Genomic DNA, 20,052 nt, shown 5'->3' with positions numbered 1-20,052 from the left:
TCTCTCCAGCCCTAGAGTTATTTTTAATGTAAGGTACTTTGGCCAGTTTTTTATAGACACTTATAATTTCTTCAAATAGTGTTGTTGCATGATGTTTGATTATACTCTGAATCCCAAGATTATGTTGTTTACCAGAGAAGCCTGTTTCTAGTTGTGGTATGGCTCAGCCATAACACCTTTAATACCTCTGGTTGAAATACAGACACTCTCTTAGTACATAGCTTTAATCCCAAACAACAAAGGTAAAGTTAGCGTATAGAAGGAAGCACCCTTGTTTGAAAATGATGTCTAATTGAGTGGCAGACAATGTTAGAGAAAGATTTGACAGGATAAGATATGCACATCACTTATGAGAAGAGATGAAAGGAAGAGACTTAAGAGAGAGCAGCTCAGAAGGAGGAGGCTTAGACACTATATAGCATATTGAGGTTACTCCGCTCAAAGAGACAGGTTGAAGTCTGGGTACAGATTCCCTGTCATGTTCCCTAAGTCTTCACTTCAATCCTTCAGGTAATGTATTCTCTATTTCTCACCCATCTCTTGCTAATATCCTAGCTCTGCCCCATTGGTCAGAGCCTGTAATTGGTCAGATGACATAGGCTGCTTTCTAGAACCACACTCAAAGATGTGGTTCTAGAAATGTGCCAGAATGATTCCTGAAAAAGACCAACTCCCCACTATTCTGGATTAGGCTGTAGCATCATTCTCAGGGTCCACAGTACCTGAACGATCTGGACCTGGCTACCTTTTCACCCTTAGCTCAATTTTCTTTCTGTCTCTCCAATACATCAAGACTAATGCTCAAATTATCAACCTGATAACTTAGATAGCTGCTAGTGGGTAAATGGTCCCAGAGGAAAGGAGAAATTAATTCTACAGACAGCAGCACAGACATGGTATGTGGGATACATTATGAGAAATGTGGAAAGGTAGTAAGACTGGCAGGAGAGAATGACATCAATAGAAGAGTTCATAAACTTGAGAGGGAATGAGGCAATGGGAAGAGTTAGAGGGGTAAAGGGAGGGGTGAAGATTATGCAACTATAGTACACATACATAAATTCTCAAAAACTAAAAGTAATTAAATTAAAATTAAATAAAAATAAAAAAGTGTCTCAGGCTTGTGAGATAGCTCAGCAGGTTAAGCCACCTGACATAAAGTCTGGTTTGATCCTCTGTACCCACATAGTGAAAAAAGAAAGTCAACTCTTGACACTTGACCTCTGATATCACACACACTGCTGTGTGCATGTGTGCATGCACACACAGAAACATGCACACAAAATAAATGAAGTAGCCATGTGGCACATACCTTTATTCCTAGAATTTGTGAGGAAGAGGCAGATGGATCTCTGGGAACAAAGACAGCCTGGTCTACAGACTGAGTTTTATGACAGCCATTGCTATGTAGAAAAACTCCATCTTAAAAACAAACAAACAAATAAACAAATTAATTAAATTTAAATTAAAAATCTCAAGTACTAAATACTACATCTAGTTGTATTCAGTCTACAGAGAAGTAACATTAAGAAATTCACGATTTCCTCCAAGAACTTAACTATGTTATTGAAACATTCCATAAAATATTTCGAAAAAGATAATTCTTGCAGATGTAGACACACCAGGGATTCTTCTGCTAATGTTATTGGGGACATTATTAGTCATTGAAGAGGTGGGCAGAAAACCTTTCTAAGCTGACTGGCATTTGATCACTGACATTTTCAAACTCTTGATATTTTGATATTTTCCCATGTAAATCATAGCTTCCTGACTTATGATATTTAATTACAAAAATGTTGATAACACCCCTAATTAAGGTCAGACATACATTGTGCTTGGAGAAATGGTACAGAAGAATCCTTAGTTAAGTTAGAAGGAGCTCCTTCTAGGTGTGTTTGCTATTGAATGTAAGCAATTCAGAGTCCAGGGAACCTTATCTTCAGAGACAGTATTCTTCAGTGTTGCTTTTGCTATAATTTACATAACTACTTTCCATAGAGTTCATCTAATGAGCCCAAAATTCTTCCTAAAGGGGATATCAAATGTCACAGCTGACCCAAGAATAATAAACCAACAACTAGTGATTGACAGATAGAATCCCTATCTCCAAGTACATGTCTGCAGACTCAGAAAGTTTTAGACTTTTTACTTAATAATTCTGGATGATCTGCCCATCCAGATGCTCATTTCTGATTTTGTGTATAAATAGTCTCATGGTGTGGATGTGATGTTTCTTTCCTCTTCATCACTGACAGGTCACTGTTGACATTGAAGATGAGAATGATGAAGCACCTGTCTGCACACCCAATCTATATACAGCAATCATCTCTGACAATGTTATTGCTGGGACAAACGTCAATGGCCTCAAACTAAACTGTCACGACAGAGATTCACAAGATTTTGAAATGCGCTTTGAAATGGCTTCTGGTAGATACTTTAATTATTTCTTTTAATCACAAACATGTGTCAAGTTGACATTAGCTATGCAATGTCAGGCATGATATGTAACCCTAGAAGTGACTGTTATAAGAGTTACACTATCTCATAGCTAGTATTGTTTCCTCACAACACCCTTTCATGTCTATACATACAACCCAATTACTCCTGTGACTTCAAAGAGACTCAGAACTTGGGAAAATACAATAGATTTTAGCACAAGGAACTAAATTTTTTATCCATGGAACCAGCTGAAAAAACAGATGACATCTTTCTATCTGCTGATGTTGTTTCAAGTTCACAAGGCTACATGGTTTTAACTATATTATTGCTAGATCTACACAGATTCACATAAACGTTATAATCACCAACTTGTCTTCTATAGGAGATCTTTTTTTTTGAGACCAACCATGTATTAGACACCTAGAAATTGTTACACAGAACCATCTAAGACAGATGTAGAACATATTCATGGCACTCACTATTCATTTAACTCTGAGTACCATCAACACATAAGATCATAAACCAAGAGAAAGTCTACACAAGAAAGGAGCGTTCTTGAATTCCTCTTGTTCATGACAATAAGACCTTTTCATGTGGCTCAGACTGTTGCTGCTCATCTGAAAAAGGGAGAGTATAGACATCAACAAACACATTATTAATATGCTATGAAGACTAGTTTGACGCTTATACCTATTGCAAAATGATAAACCACATGAAGAAAGGAAAAGTGCTCAACTTGTTTAAAATGTGTCTGTCTACTTGGCCCTGGGTTCATCTACAAGGACATCACTTCTTAAGGACATTACTTATACTCTGTACTGACTAGCTCATTAGATATTAGTCTAGACTAAGTTGAATGTGACAGTCAAATAAAGGAAGAGGAAAAAATCAGGCAGAATAATCAGATAGTAGCATTAAGATTTGCTGGTTACATGTTGGAATTAAAATCATAATATTAGCCTTTAAAGACATTTTTTTCATTTTTTTGAGACAGTGTCTTTTGTAGCCCAGGTTGGCCTTGAACTCTCTATGTATCCAAGGATCAATGACCTTGCCTTTTCCTCCCAAGGCCTGAGATTTCAGGTTTACTCTAACATTCCTAGTTTAAAAACATTTTCCCTTATATGTATTGCTTATTTTATTTCAACTTTATTGTAAGCTATTTATAGATATGGAAATTTATATATACATTCTTGGTTTTAACATCATTTTAAGGTAGCTCGAGACCATTTGATGTATTACAAAATAATTTTAACTTTTCCATTATTTTTTTAAAGGAAATGAAAATCTTCATTTCCAATTAGACCCAACTCGGGGTTCAAATACTCCAAAATTAATTGTGAAGAATCCTTTCAACTTTGAATCTGGAGCCGAACTGCAGCAGCAATATCATCTTGTGGTTCATGTAATCGATGACAACCTGCAATATGGCAAAGCTGTCAAGCCCAAGACAGGAACTGTTGTCATAGATATCTATGTGATGAGAACCAGCACACCACCTCCTCCAACCAGTTCTGAAGTAAGTAGTTACAGAATTTGATTTGAGTCTCTATGTTGTAAATATTTTACTGCAAAGTCAGATATCATATAGAAATGCTTAACAAAGAATCAGGACATTACTATCTCCAATATTCCTTTAGACTTTCACAGTACCTCAAACAACCATACAGCTCCCTCAGGCATTGTGCATCTATGAATATTTATTGTGTGCACAGGAATAATGAAAATTACATGCACATATATAAAGGACCCCTAAATGGCTGGCTGAATCATCTGAAGATCATGTTCAATATAAGGGAGCATTATTCAGTAGATTACAGCCATGAAAATCCTTCTGCAAATGAATGCTTTGAAAGACTATGCTATCATAACAACAGGGACCCATGATGTTCCATGCATTGTACCATGTCTTATAGCCATTATTTTATCTAATCTTCATTCCAGCTCTATAACATATAGCACACCGTTTAGTATCGTATCATTTATAAAGCAGATATGGGAAGCCTCTCCTGAATTACATAATGGTTTATCAGCCACCCAGGAATGAAAGGTCCTATTCGATTGACTTTGGGGTGTATTGTATTGTTCTGTGGCCTTTAACATACAGCATTAAAAAAATCTTTTTCCTTGAGTATTTGATTTTTAAGAATTTACTGTTACTTCAAGCTATACAGAAGGGAGAAGTTAACAGGTCTAAAAGAACCCCGTGTATCATCTAGCTCAGTCTCTTAATTTTATAGGTCAAAGGACTGAGGTGAAAAAAAGAGACATGACTTGCTTTGGAGCACAGAATGGCCACTCTGCAACTCTATTCTCCACATTTTAAATTTGGTGGCTCTTTTATGTCATCATGTTACTCATTGTTACCTGGGTACTTACACATATGGAAGTGTTCATATCCCATTGTCTGTCAAGATGGTGGCTCTGTACTGATGCTTTACTGTGTAAACAGATATTCTTTGAAAACAGGGACTAATGCTCTGTTTGCTCTGAAATACTTTTCCAGCAAAGAAAAGGCCTGACCATTGTGTACACAGCTATCAACACGTACAAAAGCAGTGACTGGTATGTTCCTTTCATCTTCACTCTGACAGCTGTTTTCTTTGTTGGATTGGTTTCTTGGATGTGTTTTCTACTCTGGAGATATGGAAACATTAAAAGCAAGTCTCCGAGAATGGCCAGGGAAGTCGCCAAGTCAAAACCCAAGTATGTGGATTTTCTTTTTCTGTTTAAGTTTTTGAAATAAAGAATTAAAATGAATTAAAGTTTGGTAATCTTAACATTCTGGCTAAGTGTGCTCTAGAGAGACAAAATACTAGTGGTACAGAACTCAATGGTGTCTTTTACTATAGATCCCAAACCCATTCCAACCTGAAATGCTGGGAAGGCTTTTTTTTTTTTTCCCCACATAAACAGCAACATTCCTGGTAGACAGTCTCACAGCAAACTCCCTGATCGCTGGGTTCTTACAATCTTTTCATCCCCTCTTCCACAATTATCACTGAGCATTAGATGCAGGAGCTTCATTGTGGATGTATTACAACTGTGCATTTTGATTGGTTGTAGTTTGGGTAATGGTCTTCGTGGCAAACAGAAGTTTGCTTGATGAAGGCTGATGACTACTCTCATCTGTAAGGAAGGTTAGGGATTATGCTGGCTTAGTAAAGTATTGGTTCATGAGCTGAACTAGGACATGCTGGCTCGGATGGAGACGTGGAGCAGAAGTTCATGAGGCCTCAGCCCCATGCAAAGAACTATAGACAAGCAAGAAAGGTCAAGAGCAGGAGCTATAGTCTTCTCTAGGTGGAGAACACCAATTGTGTATCTAATACCAAATGGTCAGCCCTGAAAACGTATGCATACATACAAGAATCATTATACATACTGAGCAGGTTTTATACAATATAAACACACACATTATGTAACACAATGAAAAAAGAGGTTGTGAATTTGAAAGAGAGCAAGGAGGTATATATTGGAGGGTTTAGAGTGATGAAAGAAAAAATATGTAATTGTAATCTCAAAAAAAAATTAAAAACCATCCACAGAGGTAAGCTTGATGGCATTTAGGAGGCAGAGGCGATAACTATATAGCAAATTTGAGGGTAGCTTTATCTATATGAGACCTTGTCAAACACACACACACACACACACACACTAAACAAACAAAGAAATACATCAATATAGACATGGCTTAGAAGTTAGGAGCACTGACTGCTCTTGTAAAAGACTGGAGTTTAGTAGCTTAGTTCTTAGCACCAACTCTGTGAGGCTGGAAACCCCTTCTAATTCTACTTACAAAGGTTCTGACTTGTAGGCTCCATGGGAACCTACCCACAAATTAAAAATAAAATAATAAACCTTAAAAAAACCCAACCTACCAAACAACAAAAGAACAACAAAAAACAAACTAAAACTAATCCCTGCCCAAACTGAAGATCAGCACTACCTGACCCAGCAATAGAACGTACTGTCTGGGAGAATTCTTTTAAGACAAATTTGTGAGCCAACAAACATCTCATATTATTTTGAGGCAAAGCTATTTCAGGGACAGATGTTTGACAATCACTAGGAATTAACTTAGGGACAGGTAGGTAATAAGTGACAGTTCCCTCTCCACACAATTGATTGGTTTCAAAGTTCATTGAGATCAAAGAAATAAACAAAAAACACACCTGCGCTCGTCACCATTTCTCGACACAGTGCTTCAGGGAGAAGAATGCCATAGCTTCCAAAGTAGAGTTGGAACCTGGTCTGGGGACACAGGCCTATAATCTCAAGTCCATGTTGAGGCAGGAGGAGTGCAGATTCAAATACAGCATGAGTTAGACCATTTATCAAAATAAAAACTAAAATGAAGAAAGGGACCATAAAGCATGCACAGGCTCTGGGTTTAATCTTTGTAACACAGGCATGCGTACACAGACACCACCACATACCACTGTACTTGCATAGAGGGTAACACAAACTTTAGAGTTAAATTTGTGTCTCCATTACCGACACAGGATTTTTTAAAATTGTGTAGTAAAGCAGATGGAAACAGCTAATGAAACCACATTATTACTTCTTTGTAAAAAAAAAAAAAAAAAAAAAGATGTGATAACAGTTACATGTTAATTATTGAATAAAATTATTTTCAACATATATTGTTATAATTTAACTGATGTTTTGTCAAATTTTCTTTTTATACAGAGGAATGAAATATATTGTAGGTAAGATATAATTTGCTTGGATTATATAATTTTAAAATTATATACACTTATTTTAATATAATATTTTGTTAAATTTTTGATTTCTTGAAATATATTTTGATTATAGTCACTCCCATACCACCTTGTAATTTTCCTACCTTACCTTCCTAATTGTTCACTACTTCACAACTTCATGTCCTCTGAGAATAGTTGAGCTACTAGAAACCACACTCTTACCAAAGTTAAAAATAGCTGATACTCCCTTTGCTAGAAGCCATCAACTGTCAGTGGCTTTTTAGTGAGAGGTGTGGCTTTTCAGTGAGAGGTATGGCTTGTGAGCCTCTCCTTTCTCCATCTCTAATACTGAGGGGTTTGTTCTTATACAGGTCTTGCACAGGCACCACAGCTGCCCTGAGCTCATACAATAGTCCTGCCATGTCTAGAAGACACTGCTTTGCCCAGGTCCTCCCTGACCTCTACGTTGTGTCTGTGTATGTGAATAATTTTATATGTACGTACACACATACACAAATATACATACATACACACATGTTTATATGAACCTTACAAAATAGTTTCCATAAACCTTTTTTGAACAGCCTGAGTCTTATTTAACTAATTAAATAAACAAATATAAAGTATATCACAAATTCACAAGTTATCCTTACAGGGGAGCCATGCTGATCACTTCAGTGTCCGTGTGTGTATTGCTGAAGTGACCACACCCATATTTCAAGTTTTATTTTGTGGAAGGTCACAGAACAACTGAAGGGAGTCAGGTTGTTCCTTTCTGTCATGTGGGCATCAATCTCAGGTTGTCGTGCTTGTCAACAAGCACCTGAACCCTGGGTCATCTTGTAAGCCCATACTGCATCACTTAAAAATGTCACCCACTACATACTTACTTACTGTTTATTTGTTTACTCATTTAGTATATTCTTTTAAACAGGAGATAGAAGACAAAAAGAAAAAGAAGTTATCACAGAAACCAGAAACAAAAAACTAGAAGTGTTATCAGTAAGTACATTTTTGTCTATTTTTTGTTGCATATTAAAGTTTTCCTTGTAAACATATGGTAAAATCTATTCAACCATCATAGGAAGGAAATAAAATAATTTCAGTTCATCATTTTTGCTGAATTACTGTGTATGTTACAAAGCTGGGATTTCATATTAAATTTTAGGAATTTGGTGAAGTCAAAATTTACCTAAAATATATGTGCCTTTAGCAAAAACTGAGTGGGCAAATATAAACCTAGCATTATTTAATACTACTTAGAATTTAAGACTATATTTGAAAATACATTATACATGCATTTTTAGTAATTCAACCTTAGAGTCTTTAGCAGATGGTGTATATACCCCCAGAGACAGCATAACAGTTCAAACTGGCCAAAGCATAATCACTGAATAATCCATATAAGTACAACAAGGAGGGCTGGAGCTTGGACCCACAATGTAGCACAGAATAAAAAAGGGCATATTTAGTTTTTATCTTCCACCTTTCTCCAGTTGCTTCCCATGCACTCTGGAGATTCCATAGTGCTGGCTGCCTGTGGTCTTCTTTCACAGGCTGGCTCCCTCTCAATGCCCTCCCCCGACCCCCAGGCCTCCTGTAAGGAGATGAGTGCCATCCAATCATCTGATTGTCTGAGTTAGTTTTCTGGTGTTTCCATAACAGAACACTACAGACAGGGTGGCTTAACAACAGACATTTATTGGGCAGAGTCCTGGAAGCGATATGTTCATGGCTCTGCCCAGTATGCTTGGTCTTGAGGACAGTGTTGTCTGTGTTCTCATTTGCTCTGATAATAGTGGTCCAAATATAGTGGCATGCTGACGTCCTAGAAAGCCAGGAAGCAGCATATAGTGTGACCTATAGTGCCTCTCATACAAAATTCTCATTAAGAGAGGAATCTGAGGTAACAGAGGTCATGGCAGGCAAAACAATTGTGGGGGATGTGGTTGAGAAGGGCTAAGACTGATGGGAAGTTTCAGTCCCTAAGCTGCTAACCTTCTACAGATTGGAAAGATTTCTTGCAAGTAATCATGTCCCAGTCTTATTTCTGTGGATGAAGTAAATATCCTGACCCCCCAAAAAAAAATCAACTTATGAAGGAAAGACGTCATCTTACACTCTGGGCTGTAGTCCATTACTGCCATGGTAGGAGCTCGAAACAGCCAGTCATATCACAGCCAGTCAGCAGCAGTGAATACATGGAGACTCAGGGTTCAGCTAGTTTTCTCCACTCTTACCAGTTTAAGGGCCCACAAACACTTTCAGGCTGGGTCTTCCTACATCAGTGAACACAATTAAGACACCCCTCTCAAAAATGCCCACAGCCCAACCTAATCTAGATAACTACATACTGAGCGTCCTTCTGGGTGATTCTAGGTCATATCAAGTTGACAAAAATTAGAACTAACCACCAAAAGTGTTCAATACATGACAAAAGTAATTTAATCAAGCTGGATTCATTATTAATGTATAATTTTTTTCCCTTTTCCTTCCTTCCTTGCTTCCTTCCGTCCTCCCGCCCTCCCTCCCGCCCTCCCTCCCTCTCTCTCTCTCTCTCTCTCTCTCTCTCTCTCTCTCTCTCTCTCTTTCTTTCTTTCTTAAGGAAACCACTGTGTATGAGACTGTGTTTGATGGAGAAGCCATTGATCCAGGTATGATGCTTCTGAATCTTTTGAATTAAGTTCATTTTGTGGATTTTGATACTAAAAGACACTAATGGATTAATTATTCACCATGCCTTGCAAAAATAACCATGCTGGAGAAAGCTACTTTAGGCTGAGCAGGCGCCATGAGTAACTGAAATGGATCAGATGAAAAGAGTCAGTTGAATCCTTAATGGCATTTAATGCTTGGGAGACATCATCCTTCCTCAGTCCCATCAAATTATTGCCACCTGGAGATAAGGCCAGGAATTTAGAATTTCATGAGTCTGGACATCTACCTTATTATGTATGAAATATGCATCTTTTAAATATGAGTAATGAGTTTAATTAAACTTTATTTAAGGGTAAAGAAAACACAATTTTATTTCTGATTATATATTTCTGTGTACTAAACAGCCCTCCAAGGTTACTAACTTGAAATAACAACCATCTTATAAGTTATACATTAGTGTGCCAGCAATGTGATTAATTGTTGCCTGGGCAGTTTTCTCACTTCTATGAAGATCAGTGGAATCCCTCCAGTACTATTCTTCTGGCAACTGGTCTGATGTGGTGGGTCCAAAGTGGTTATACTCACAATCTGACATCATGGGAAGACATTTGTAGGTTGGGTGTAGTTGGGTGGGTCCTGGCCTCTTCAATCAGTTTCTCTGTCCTAGCTGAACACTGTTTGGGGTCGTTTGGCTCTCTCCAGGGAACTTGTAGTCCTTTGAGGCCCAGGCTTGGAAATCACAAGGCATCACTTCTGCCAATCTATTGGCTAAGCCACCAGTGTATACCCGGGTTCTGAGCAAGTGGCATTTTAAACCTCTTTAAGGGTCAAGCTCAAAGATTCTTTAGCTATCTTTATCAGCTTCCATTTCTCTAGGCCGGCTGGGTCATAGATTCACAACTCTTAATCTATCACTTATCCCTCATGAATCCTAGCATTGCAAAGAAGACCATACCTTCATTTTACAGAACATTCATAAGCTTTACTTCTCATGCAATTCATTTCTAAGGGAAGAAAGGAGACTTGGGGATGGCTAGAGGCTTAGGAGAAGCTAAAGATCTGGAATTAGAAGAATGAGGCTTGAAAGTTGGTGTAATTGGCACCCTTCCATGTGATCTTGGAGCAAGCATTTAGCATTTCACGGTCTCCCTTTCCACAGCGGAAAAGTGAATGATGTAGGCTTTGGTGTTGTGTGGGGGTGTCTGTGCATTTTAAACATGATTACAATAAATATGAGAGTTACTTTGTCAAATACTGTACAACATGAGGCATTAGTTGCAATAGACTCACTGGTACTATGGAACCCTGTGATATTGCTGTGTAACTTAGCTCCTGCCAGCTCTAGATGTCTTGGCATGAAGTTAGTGATGTTTTATTGCTGGCTTCCAGCTTTTCCCTAAAGAATGTCTCCCTTTAAAATATTTTATTAAATTGAAAACTTATCATTCATCCCAACCTGTTGTGTGTTAAATAGGCTGTTAGGAACTTCAAGTTTCAGTAACTCATTAAAAGTGTATGAGGACAAATGCAGAATGTTCACCGGTGCCCAACGTTGCTTGCTGTTCTCATTCTTCACAGCAACAAATGTTGCATTTTATTCCCAGGTTCTTGTGATTGAAATAGCATCATTGTTTCTGCTTAATCAGTATTGAGTCAAAGGCTTTGAGAATGGGTCACGATCATGTGTCTCTCGTTACTTTCGAAGGCAGAGAGATGGAAAGAGTTGAGTGACTCTTCAGGACCAGAGACTGAGTCTTAAGGAGTGAGGCACAGGTAGAGGAGGAGGCAGAGAGATCTCTGGGTATAATAGCAGCAGGTGAGTGGTACATGCTGGACATCCCAGTGTGAGAATAGAAAAGCAGCAGTGACCCCAGGCCTTCAGCCCTCTTCTCTATTGGTGCTATCGTGGCTGCTCTTTTGCATTGCTTGGGATGTAACATGGGATCTAGGTGAGTGTTCCACCACTGAGTTCTTTACAACCCCAGCCCGTTATCATTATTGGAGGTATTTAAAGTTTATTTCATGCCATTTTTTGTTTTCCTCTAAAATTAGAACTATATATGTATTTAATCAACACTTTAGCACCATCATCAGACTTGTAAGTACTCTATAAACATTTATCTATTTAAATTTTCTTATGTTAAATACATATGTTTTTTACCAAAAACTATTTTAACCAGTATATGTTTGTATTTTTGTGTTTTGCCCAGTTGCTCTCTACCTTACATTATTTTATTTTATTTTATTGGGTATTTTATTTATTTATAGTTCAAATGCTATCCCCATTCCCCGTCTCCCCTCCAGAGACCCCTTATCCCATCCTCCCTCTCCCTGCTTCTATGAGGGTGCTCATCCATCCACCCACCCACTCCCACCTCCATACCCTGGTATTCTCCTACACTGGGACTTCAAGCCTTCCCAGGACCAAGGGCCTTTCCTCTCCTTAATGTCTGACAAGGCCATCCTCTGATACATATACGACTGGAGCCATGGGTCCCTCCATGTGTACTCTTTGGTTGGTGGTTTTGTTCTTGCTAGTTCTGGGTGGTCTGGTTGGTTGATATTGTTGTTCTTCCTATGGGTTGCAAACCCCCTCATCTCCTTCAGTCCTTTCTCTAACTCCTCTATTGGGGACCCCATGCTCAGTCCAATGGTTGGTTGTAAGCATCTGCCTCTGTATTTGTCAGGCTCTGGCAGAGCCTCTCAGGAGGCAGCTCTATCAGGCTCTTGTCAGCATGCACTTCTTGGCATCTGCAATAGTGTTTGGGTTTGGTGTCTGTATATGTGACGGATCCCCAGGTGAGGCAGTCTCTGGATGACCTTTCCTTCAGTCTCTGTTCCACACTTTGTTTTTCCTCCCATGCATATTTTGTTCCCCCTTTTAAGAAGGACTAAAGCAACCACACTTAGGTCTTACTTCTTGTTGAGCTTCATGTGGTCTGTGAATTGTATCTTCTGTATGCTGATAGGCTAATATCCACTTATCAATGAGTGCATACCATGAGTGTTCTTTTGTGATTGGGTTACCTCACTCAGGATGATATTTTCTAATTCCATCTATTTGCCTAAGAATTTCATGAATTCATTGTTTTTAATAGCGGAGTAGTACTCCATTGTGTAAATGTACTACATTTTCTGTATCCATTCCTCTGTTGAAGGACATCTGGGTTTTTTCTAGCTTCTGGCTATTATAAATAAGGCTGCTATGAACATAGTGGAGCATGTCCATGTTATATGTTGGAATATCTTTTGGGTATATGCCCAGGAGTGGTATATCTGGGTCCTTAGGTAGTACTATGTTCAGTTTTCTGAGGAACTGCCAGACTGGTTTCCACAGTGGTTGTACCAGCTTGCAATCCCACCAACAATAGAGAAGTGTTCCTCTTTCTTCACATTCTTTCCAGCATCTGCTGTCACCTGAGTTTTTGATCTTAGCCTTTCTAATTGGTGTGAGGTGGAATCTCGGGTTTGTTTTTGATTTGCATTTCCCTGATGACTAAGAATGTTGAACATTTCTTTAGGTGCTTCTCAGCCATTTGAGATTCCTCAGTTGAGAAATCTTTATCTCTCTACCCCATTTTTAATAGGGTTATTTGGTTCTCTGGAGTTTAATTTCTTGAGTTCTTTGTATATATTAGATATTAGCCCTCTATTGGATGTAAGATTGGTAAAGATCTGTCTCACTCTATTGGCTGTCTCTTTGTCCTATTGACAGTGTCCTTTGCCTTAGAGAAGCTTTGCAATTTTCTGAGGTCCCATTTGTTTATTGTTGATCTTAGAGCGTAAGCCATTGGTGTCCTGTTCAGGAACTTTTTCCCTGTTCCCATGTGTTTGAGAATCTTCTCCACTTTCTCTTCTATTAGTTTCAGTGTATCTGGTTTTATGTGGAGGTCCTTGATCCACTTGTACTTCAGCTGTGAATAAGGAGATAAGAATGGATTGATTTGCATTTTTCAACAAGCTGACTGCCAGTTGAACTGCCAGCACTATTTGATGAAAATGCTGTCTTTTTTCCACTGGATGGTTTTAGCTCCTTTTTCAAAGATCAAGTGACCATAGGTGTGTGGATTCATATCTGGGTCTTCAATTTTGTTCTGTTTATCTACCTGCCTGTCTGTTCCAATATCATGCAGTTTTTAGCACTATTGCTCTATAATACAGCTTGAGGTCAGGGATAGTGATTTCCCTAGAAGTTCTTTTATTGTTGAGAATAGTTTTTGCTATGGGTTTTTTTTTGTTGTTGTTGTTATTCCAAATAAATTTTCAAATTGCTCTTTCAAACTCTATGAAGAATTGAGTTGAAATTGTGATGGGGATTGAACTGAATCTGTAGATTGCTTTTGGCACAATGGCCATTTTTCCTATATTAATTGTGCCTACCCATGAGCATGGGAGATCTTTCCATCTTCTGAGATCTTTGTTGATTTCTTTCTTCAGAGATATGAGGTTCTTGTCATACAGATCTTTCACTTGCTTGGTTAGATTCACACCAAGATATTTTATATTATTTGTGACTTTTGTGAAGGGTATCATTTCCCTAATTTCTTTCTCAGCCTGTTTATCCTTTAAGTAGAGGAACACTACTGATTTGAGTTAATTTTATATCCTGCCACTTTGTTGAAGTTGTTTATCAGGTTTAGGAGTTCTCTGGTGGAATTTTTGGGGTCATTTAAGTATACTATCATATCATCTACAAATACTGATAATTGACTTTTTGCTTTCCAATTTGTATCCTTTTGATGTCCTTTTCTTGTCTAATTGCTCTGACTAGAACTTGGAGTACTGTATTGAATAGGTAGGGAGAGTGGACAGCCTTGTCTAGTCCCTGATTTTAGTCGGATTTCTTCAAGTTTTTCTCCATTTAGTTTGATGTTGGCAACTGGATTGCTGTATATTGCTTTTACTATGTTTAGGCATGGGCCTTGAATTCCTGATCTTTCCAAGACTTTTTAACATGAACACATGTTGAGTTTTGTCAAATGCTTTTTCAGTACCCAGTGTGAAATGATCCTGTGGTTCTTTTCTTTGAGTTTGTTTGTATAGTAGATTATGTTGATGAATTTCCATATATTAAACCATCCCTGCATCCCTGGGATGAAGCCTACTTGATCTTGGTGGATGATCATTATCATGTGTTCTTTGATTCTGTGTGTGAGAATTTTATTGAGTGTTTTTGCATCAATATTTATAAGTGAAAATGGTCTGAAGTTCTCTTTTTTTTGTTGGGTCTTTGTGTGGTTTAGGTATAAGCATAATTGTGGCTTCATAGAAAAAATTGGGTAGTATTTCTTCTGTTTCTATCTTGTGGAATAGTTTGGAGAGTATTGGTATTATGTCTTCTTTGAAGGTCTGATAGAATTCTGCACTAAACCCATCTGGTCCTGGGCTTTTTTTGGTTGGGAAACTTTTAATGATTGCTTCTATTTCTTTAAGGATTATGGGACTGCTTAGATGGTTTATCTGATCCTGATTTAACTTTGGTACCTGGTATCTGTCAAGAAAATTGTTGATTTCATCCAGATTTTCCAGTTTTCTTGAGCATAGTCTTTTGTAGTAAGATCTTATGATTTTTTTGGATATCCTCAGTTTTTGTTGTTATATCTTCCTTTTCATTTCTGATTTTATTAATTTGGACACTGTCTCTGTGCCCTCTAGTTAATCTGGCTAAGGGTTTATCTATCTTGTTGATTTTCTCAAAGAACCAGCTCTTGGTTCTGTTGATTCTTTGTATAGTTTTTTTGTTTGTTTGTTTCTACATGGTTGATTTCAGCCCTGATTTTATTTCCTGTTGTATACTCCTCTTGGGTGTATTTGTTTCCTTTTGTTTTAGAGGTTTCAGATGTGCTGTCAAGCTGCTAGTGTATGCTTTCTCCAGTTACTTTTTGTAGGCACTGAGAGCTATGAGTTTTCCTCTTTGCACTGCTTTCATTTGTTCCAGAAAGTTGGGTATGTTGTGCCTTATTTTTCATTGAATTCTAAAAAGTCTTTAATTTCTTTATTTCTTCCTTGACCAAGTTATCATTGAGTAGAGCATTGTTCAACTTCCATGTGTATGTTGGCTTTCTGTTGTTTTTGTTGTTATTGAAGACCAGCCTTAGTCTGTGGTGATATGATAGGATGCATGGGATTATTTCAATGTTTTTGTGTCTGATGAGGAATGTTTTGTGACCAGTAATATGATCAATTTTGGAGAAGGTACCATGAGGTGCTGAGAAGAAAGTATATTCTTTTGTTTTAGGATGAAATGTTCTATAGATATCTGTTAAATTCATTTGATTCTGTCAGTTTCACTGTGTTTCTGTTTAGTTTCTGTTTCCATGATCTGTCCATTGCTGAGAGTGAGGTGTTGAGTTCTCCCACTATTATTATGTGAGGTGCAATGTGTACTTTGAGCTTTAGTAAAGTTTCTTTAATGAATGTGGGTGCCCTTACATTTGGAGCATAGATGTTTTGAATTGAGAATTCATCTTGGTCAATTTTTCCTTTGACTTGTATAAAGTCTTTCCTTATTATTATTTTTTTTGATAACTTTTGGTTGCAAGTAAATTTTATTCTATATTTGAATGGGTACTCCAGCTTTTTCTTTGCAACCATTTGCTTGAAAATTTTTTTTCCAGTCTTTTACTCTGAAGTAATATCTGTCTTTGTCACTGAGGTGAGTCTCCTGTATGCAGCAAAATGATGGGCCTGTTTATGTATCCAGTGTGTTAATTAATGTCTTTTTATTGGGGAATTGAGTCCATTGATGTTAAGAGATGTTAAAAATAAGTAAGTATTGCTTCCTGTTATTTTTGTTGTTAGAGGTCTAATTATGTTTGTGTTGCTATCTTCTTTTGGGTTCCTTGAAAGAAGATTACTTTATTGCTTTTTCTAGAGTATAGTTTCCCTCCTTGTGTTAGAGTTTTCCACCTATTATTCTTAGCAGGGCTGGATTTGTGGAAAGATATTGTGTAAATTTGATTTTGTCATGGAATATCTTGGTTTCTCCATAAATAATCATTGAGAGTTTTGCTGGGTATAGTAGCCTGGGCTGGCATTTGTGTTCTCTTAGGGTCTGTATGACATCTGCCCAGAATCTTCTGGCTTTTATAGTCTCTGGTGAGAAGTCCGGTGTAATTCTCTTAGGTTTGCATTTATATGTTACTTGACCTTTTTCCCTTACTGATTTTAATATTCTTTTTTTTTTTTTTGTTTGTTTGTTTTGTGCATTTGGTATTTTGGTTATTATGTGACAGGAGGAATTTCTTTTCTGATCTAGTCTATTTGGAGTTCTGTAGGCTTCTTGTATATTCATGGGCATCTCTTTCTTTAGGTTAGGGAAGTTTTCTATAATTTTGTTGAAGAAATTTATTGGCATTTTAATTCTGGAATCTTAGCTCTGTTCTATACCTATTATCTTTAGGTTTGGTCTTCTCATAGTGTCTTGGATTTCCTGGATGTTTTGGGTTAGGAGCTCTTTGCATTTTGCATTTTCTTTGACTGTTGTGTCAATGTTTTCTATGGTATCTTCTGCACCTGAGAGTCTGTCTTCTATCCCTTGCATTCTGTTAGTGATGTTTGCTTCTATGACTCCTGATCTCTTTCCTAGGTTTTGCATCTTTAGTGTTGTCTCCCTTTGTGTTTTCTTTATTGTTTTTATTTCCATTTTAAGCTCCTGGGTGGTTTTGTTCAATTCTTTCACATGTTTTGTTGTGTTTTCCTGTAATTCTTTAAGGGATTATTTTTTTCTCTTTAAGGCTACCTGTTTTCCTGTGTTCTTCTGCATTTCTTTAAGGGAGTTATTTATGTCCTTGTTAAAATCCTTTATCATCATCATGAGATGTAATTTTAAATCAGAAATCTTGCTTTTCTGGTGTAACGGGGTATCTAGGACTTGCTGTAGTGTGAGAACTGGGTTCTGATGATGCCAAGTAGCCTTGGTTTCTGTTGCTTATGTTCTTGTGCTTGCCTCTTGCCATCTGGTTATCTCTAGTGCTACCTGCCCTTGCTATCTCTGACTGGATTCTGTCCCTCTTGCAATCCTGGTTGTGTCAGAACTCCTCAGAATCCACCTGTCTCTCTTATCCTGTGATTCTCTGTTCCTATGATCCTGAGATTCTGGGTGTTTCAGAGCTCCTGAGAGTCTGAGCTTCTGGGGTCAAGCTGCTTCTGGGATTCTGAGATTCTGGTGTGACTTTTATAAGCTCCTAAGATTCTCTTGTGTCAGAGCTCCTGGGAGTCAAGCCTTTTCTGGGTGTTGCAGGAGTGGGTGTGGAGTCAGAGCCCTGGGTCTGCTCTGAGAACAGGTGTAAGCTAGAAGAAACCTGTGCCTCTGGCTAGGCAAGGCTTTTTGTTTTCCTGCTTTCCATGTGTGTGTATGTGTGTGTCCTAGTTATACTAGGTGTTGGGAAAGATGTTGTGGCCTCAGTTGTGTTCTTGAGAGTGTCAGAACTTCAGTGACCCTGGGTGTATCTGATCTCCTTGGAGTAGCGCTTCCTCTGTGATCCTGTGATCCTGTGGTCCTAGTCATGTCAGAGCACCTGTGATTCTATGATCCTGGGTGTTTCAGAGCATCTGGGAGTTGGGCTCCCTCTGGGTGTTGTAAGAGTGGGTGCAGAGACAGCACCCCAGCTTTGCTCCAAGTGCAAGTTCAATCCATGCCACTGACTGACTGAGTTCAATTCCCAGCAACCACATGGTGGTTCACAACCATTTGCAATGGCATCCGATATCTTCTTCTGGTGTGTCTGAAGACAGCTACAGTGTACTCATATACATTAAATAAATAAATATTTAAAAAATATCTCTTTATGGAGAGTTAATCATCTGGAGAGATTCATGTAAATACTGAAAGTGTCAATTCACAGAACTGTCTTTCCACCAAAGGATTCATTGGAAGGTACATGTTTTTTAAAGGCTTGTGAAAATCTTGAGCTGTCTTTGTTTGCTCTTGGAAAAATGCAAGACTTGAGAAGCCATGCCAGCCACTGTCTGGACTACACAGCAAATGTTCAATAAACACTTGATGCAAGTTGTCATAATCCACTTTCTCTATGGTTTCCTTTTCTACAGTCTCTGGGAATGTGTATGCATACAACAGCAGAACAGGTGCAAGAAAATGGAAGACACTTGGGCACCAGGAAGAATCCTTTGGGAGCATATACTTCCTCTCAGAAGTCAGTCCCTTGGAGGAGTCAACACCCTTGAAAATTCCCCGGAAACAATAGTTCCTCTGAGTGATGGCGTTTTTGTGGGTGTTACTGGCAGAGCTACCTAAATTTAAGCTGTAGACCTGAGTTCAGCTGCTGTGTGGATGTTTAAAGCTTTCTAGAATCAGCTAGTTCTAGTGGAGCAAGAGATGCCCCTTTAAGTCTTTGGCTATGTTTTGTTGTAAACTAGAAACTAAATCTCTATACATCCTGTGTCCTCCTTGGCTCAGCAGGGTATAGCTCCTTTAGGTCACCATTGTTTTCCTCACTGATGCAGTCCAGCCTATGCTTGGTAGGACTCCATACCTACTTGCTAAATAAAAGCATTTGAGTATATGAGTACATTTCTTGCCTTTGATTCACGTCACTTATTCCACTGTGACTTACAGAACAGGAATGGGAATCATCTTCAGGAAAGGTAATTTGTTTTGTTTTATTTCATTTCTTGTAGTCATAAAAAATGTAGGATCTTACAGAAGTACAATTGATCTTGCTTTTAATTTTCCTTTTATAGATCTCCGGAGGATGACCACCTGAAGACTTTAGTTATTAATGATTTGCTAAGGAGATGTCAGTGTTAAGCTTTTCAAAAGCTATGCACATAGACAGATTTCAAAGATTCATTTGGGCTTTTTTATGACCTCTGATCTGGAGACCAGGAGACACGAGGGCAGGAGCCCACAAGCACTATAGAGAAGCAGTATCAACACTCACTTCACAATGAAATTGGCTTGGAATATGTGTACTCTTAATCAATAATAATCAGAGTAAGATATATACCATGAGCAATAGTAAACTAATATTTGAATCTAAAGATATCAGGGATTCAAATGACCTCAAGTGCCTTAGTATTCATTTCTGCTTATACAAGTTCAAGGTTTGGAAGACCTGATCTCCCAAATGCAAATACCTGAAATAAAGCAGGGTTATTTCTTACTTATGTATGCTTGAGGGTTGATCTTCAAGAGGCATTATAGAACAGAGGCTATCAATGTTGAAGTGTGACAAGTCTTTTCATCTCGCTGAAGTTCAATATTTGTTCTTTTAGAAGATGTATGCTT

General features: G+C 38.0%; 1 protein-coding gene across 2 annotated transcripts in view; it reads left to right on the top strand.

Moving 5' to 3' along the window:
• The window catches only part of LOC117705022 (cadherin-related family member 3-like), a 76,817-nt gene extending 57,487 nt beyond the window's left edge, over positions 1 to 19,330 (top strand). Inside the window, exons 13-19 of one of the 2 annotated variants that reach the window (XM_076931570.1) lie at positions 2,256 to 2,427; positions 3,717 to 3,958; positions 4,946 to 5,145; positions 7,132 to 7,151; positions 8,080 to 8,147; positions 9,751 to 9,799; positions 18,855 to 19,330. In XM_076931570.1, coding sequence (XP_076787685.1) covers positions 2,256 to 2,427; positions 3,717 to 3,958; positions 4,946 to 5,145; positions 7,132 to 7,151; positions 8,080 to 8,147; positions 9,751 to 9,799; positions 18,855 to 19,009 — 906 coding nt within the window. In that variant the 3' untranslated portion in view covers positions 19,010 to 19,330. Of the gene's footprint in view, positions 1 to 2,255; positions 2,428 to 3,716; positions 3,959 to 4,945; positions 5,146 to 7,131; positions 7,152 to 8,079; positions 8,148 to 9,750; positions 9,844 to 18,854 lie in introns of those variants that run through there. The other variant, XM_076931571.1, reaches the window with a different exon arrangement.
• Positions 19,331 to 20,052: the final 722 nt, after the last annotated feature.

Source organism: Arvicanthis niloticus, chromosome 3 (assembly GCF_011762505.2).
Source record: "Arvicanthis niloticus isolate mArvNil1 chromosome 3, mArvNil1.pat.X, whole genome shotgun sequence".
Lineage (NCBI taxonomy): Eukaryota > Metazoa > Chordata > Mammalia > Rodentia > Muridae > Arvicanthis > Arvicanthis niloticus.
Note: the sequence above shows the minus strand (reverse complement) of the source record. Positions and strands in the feature narration are given on the sequence as shown.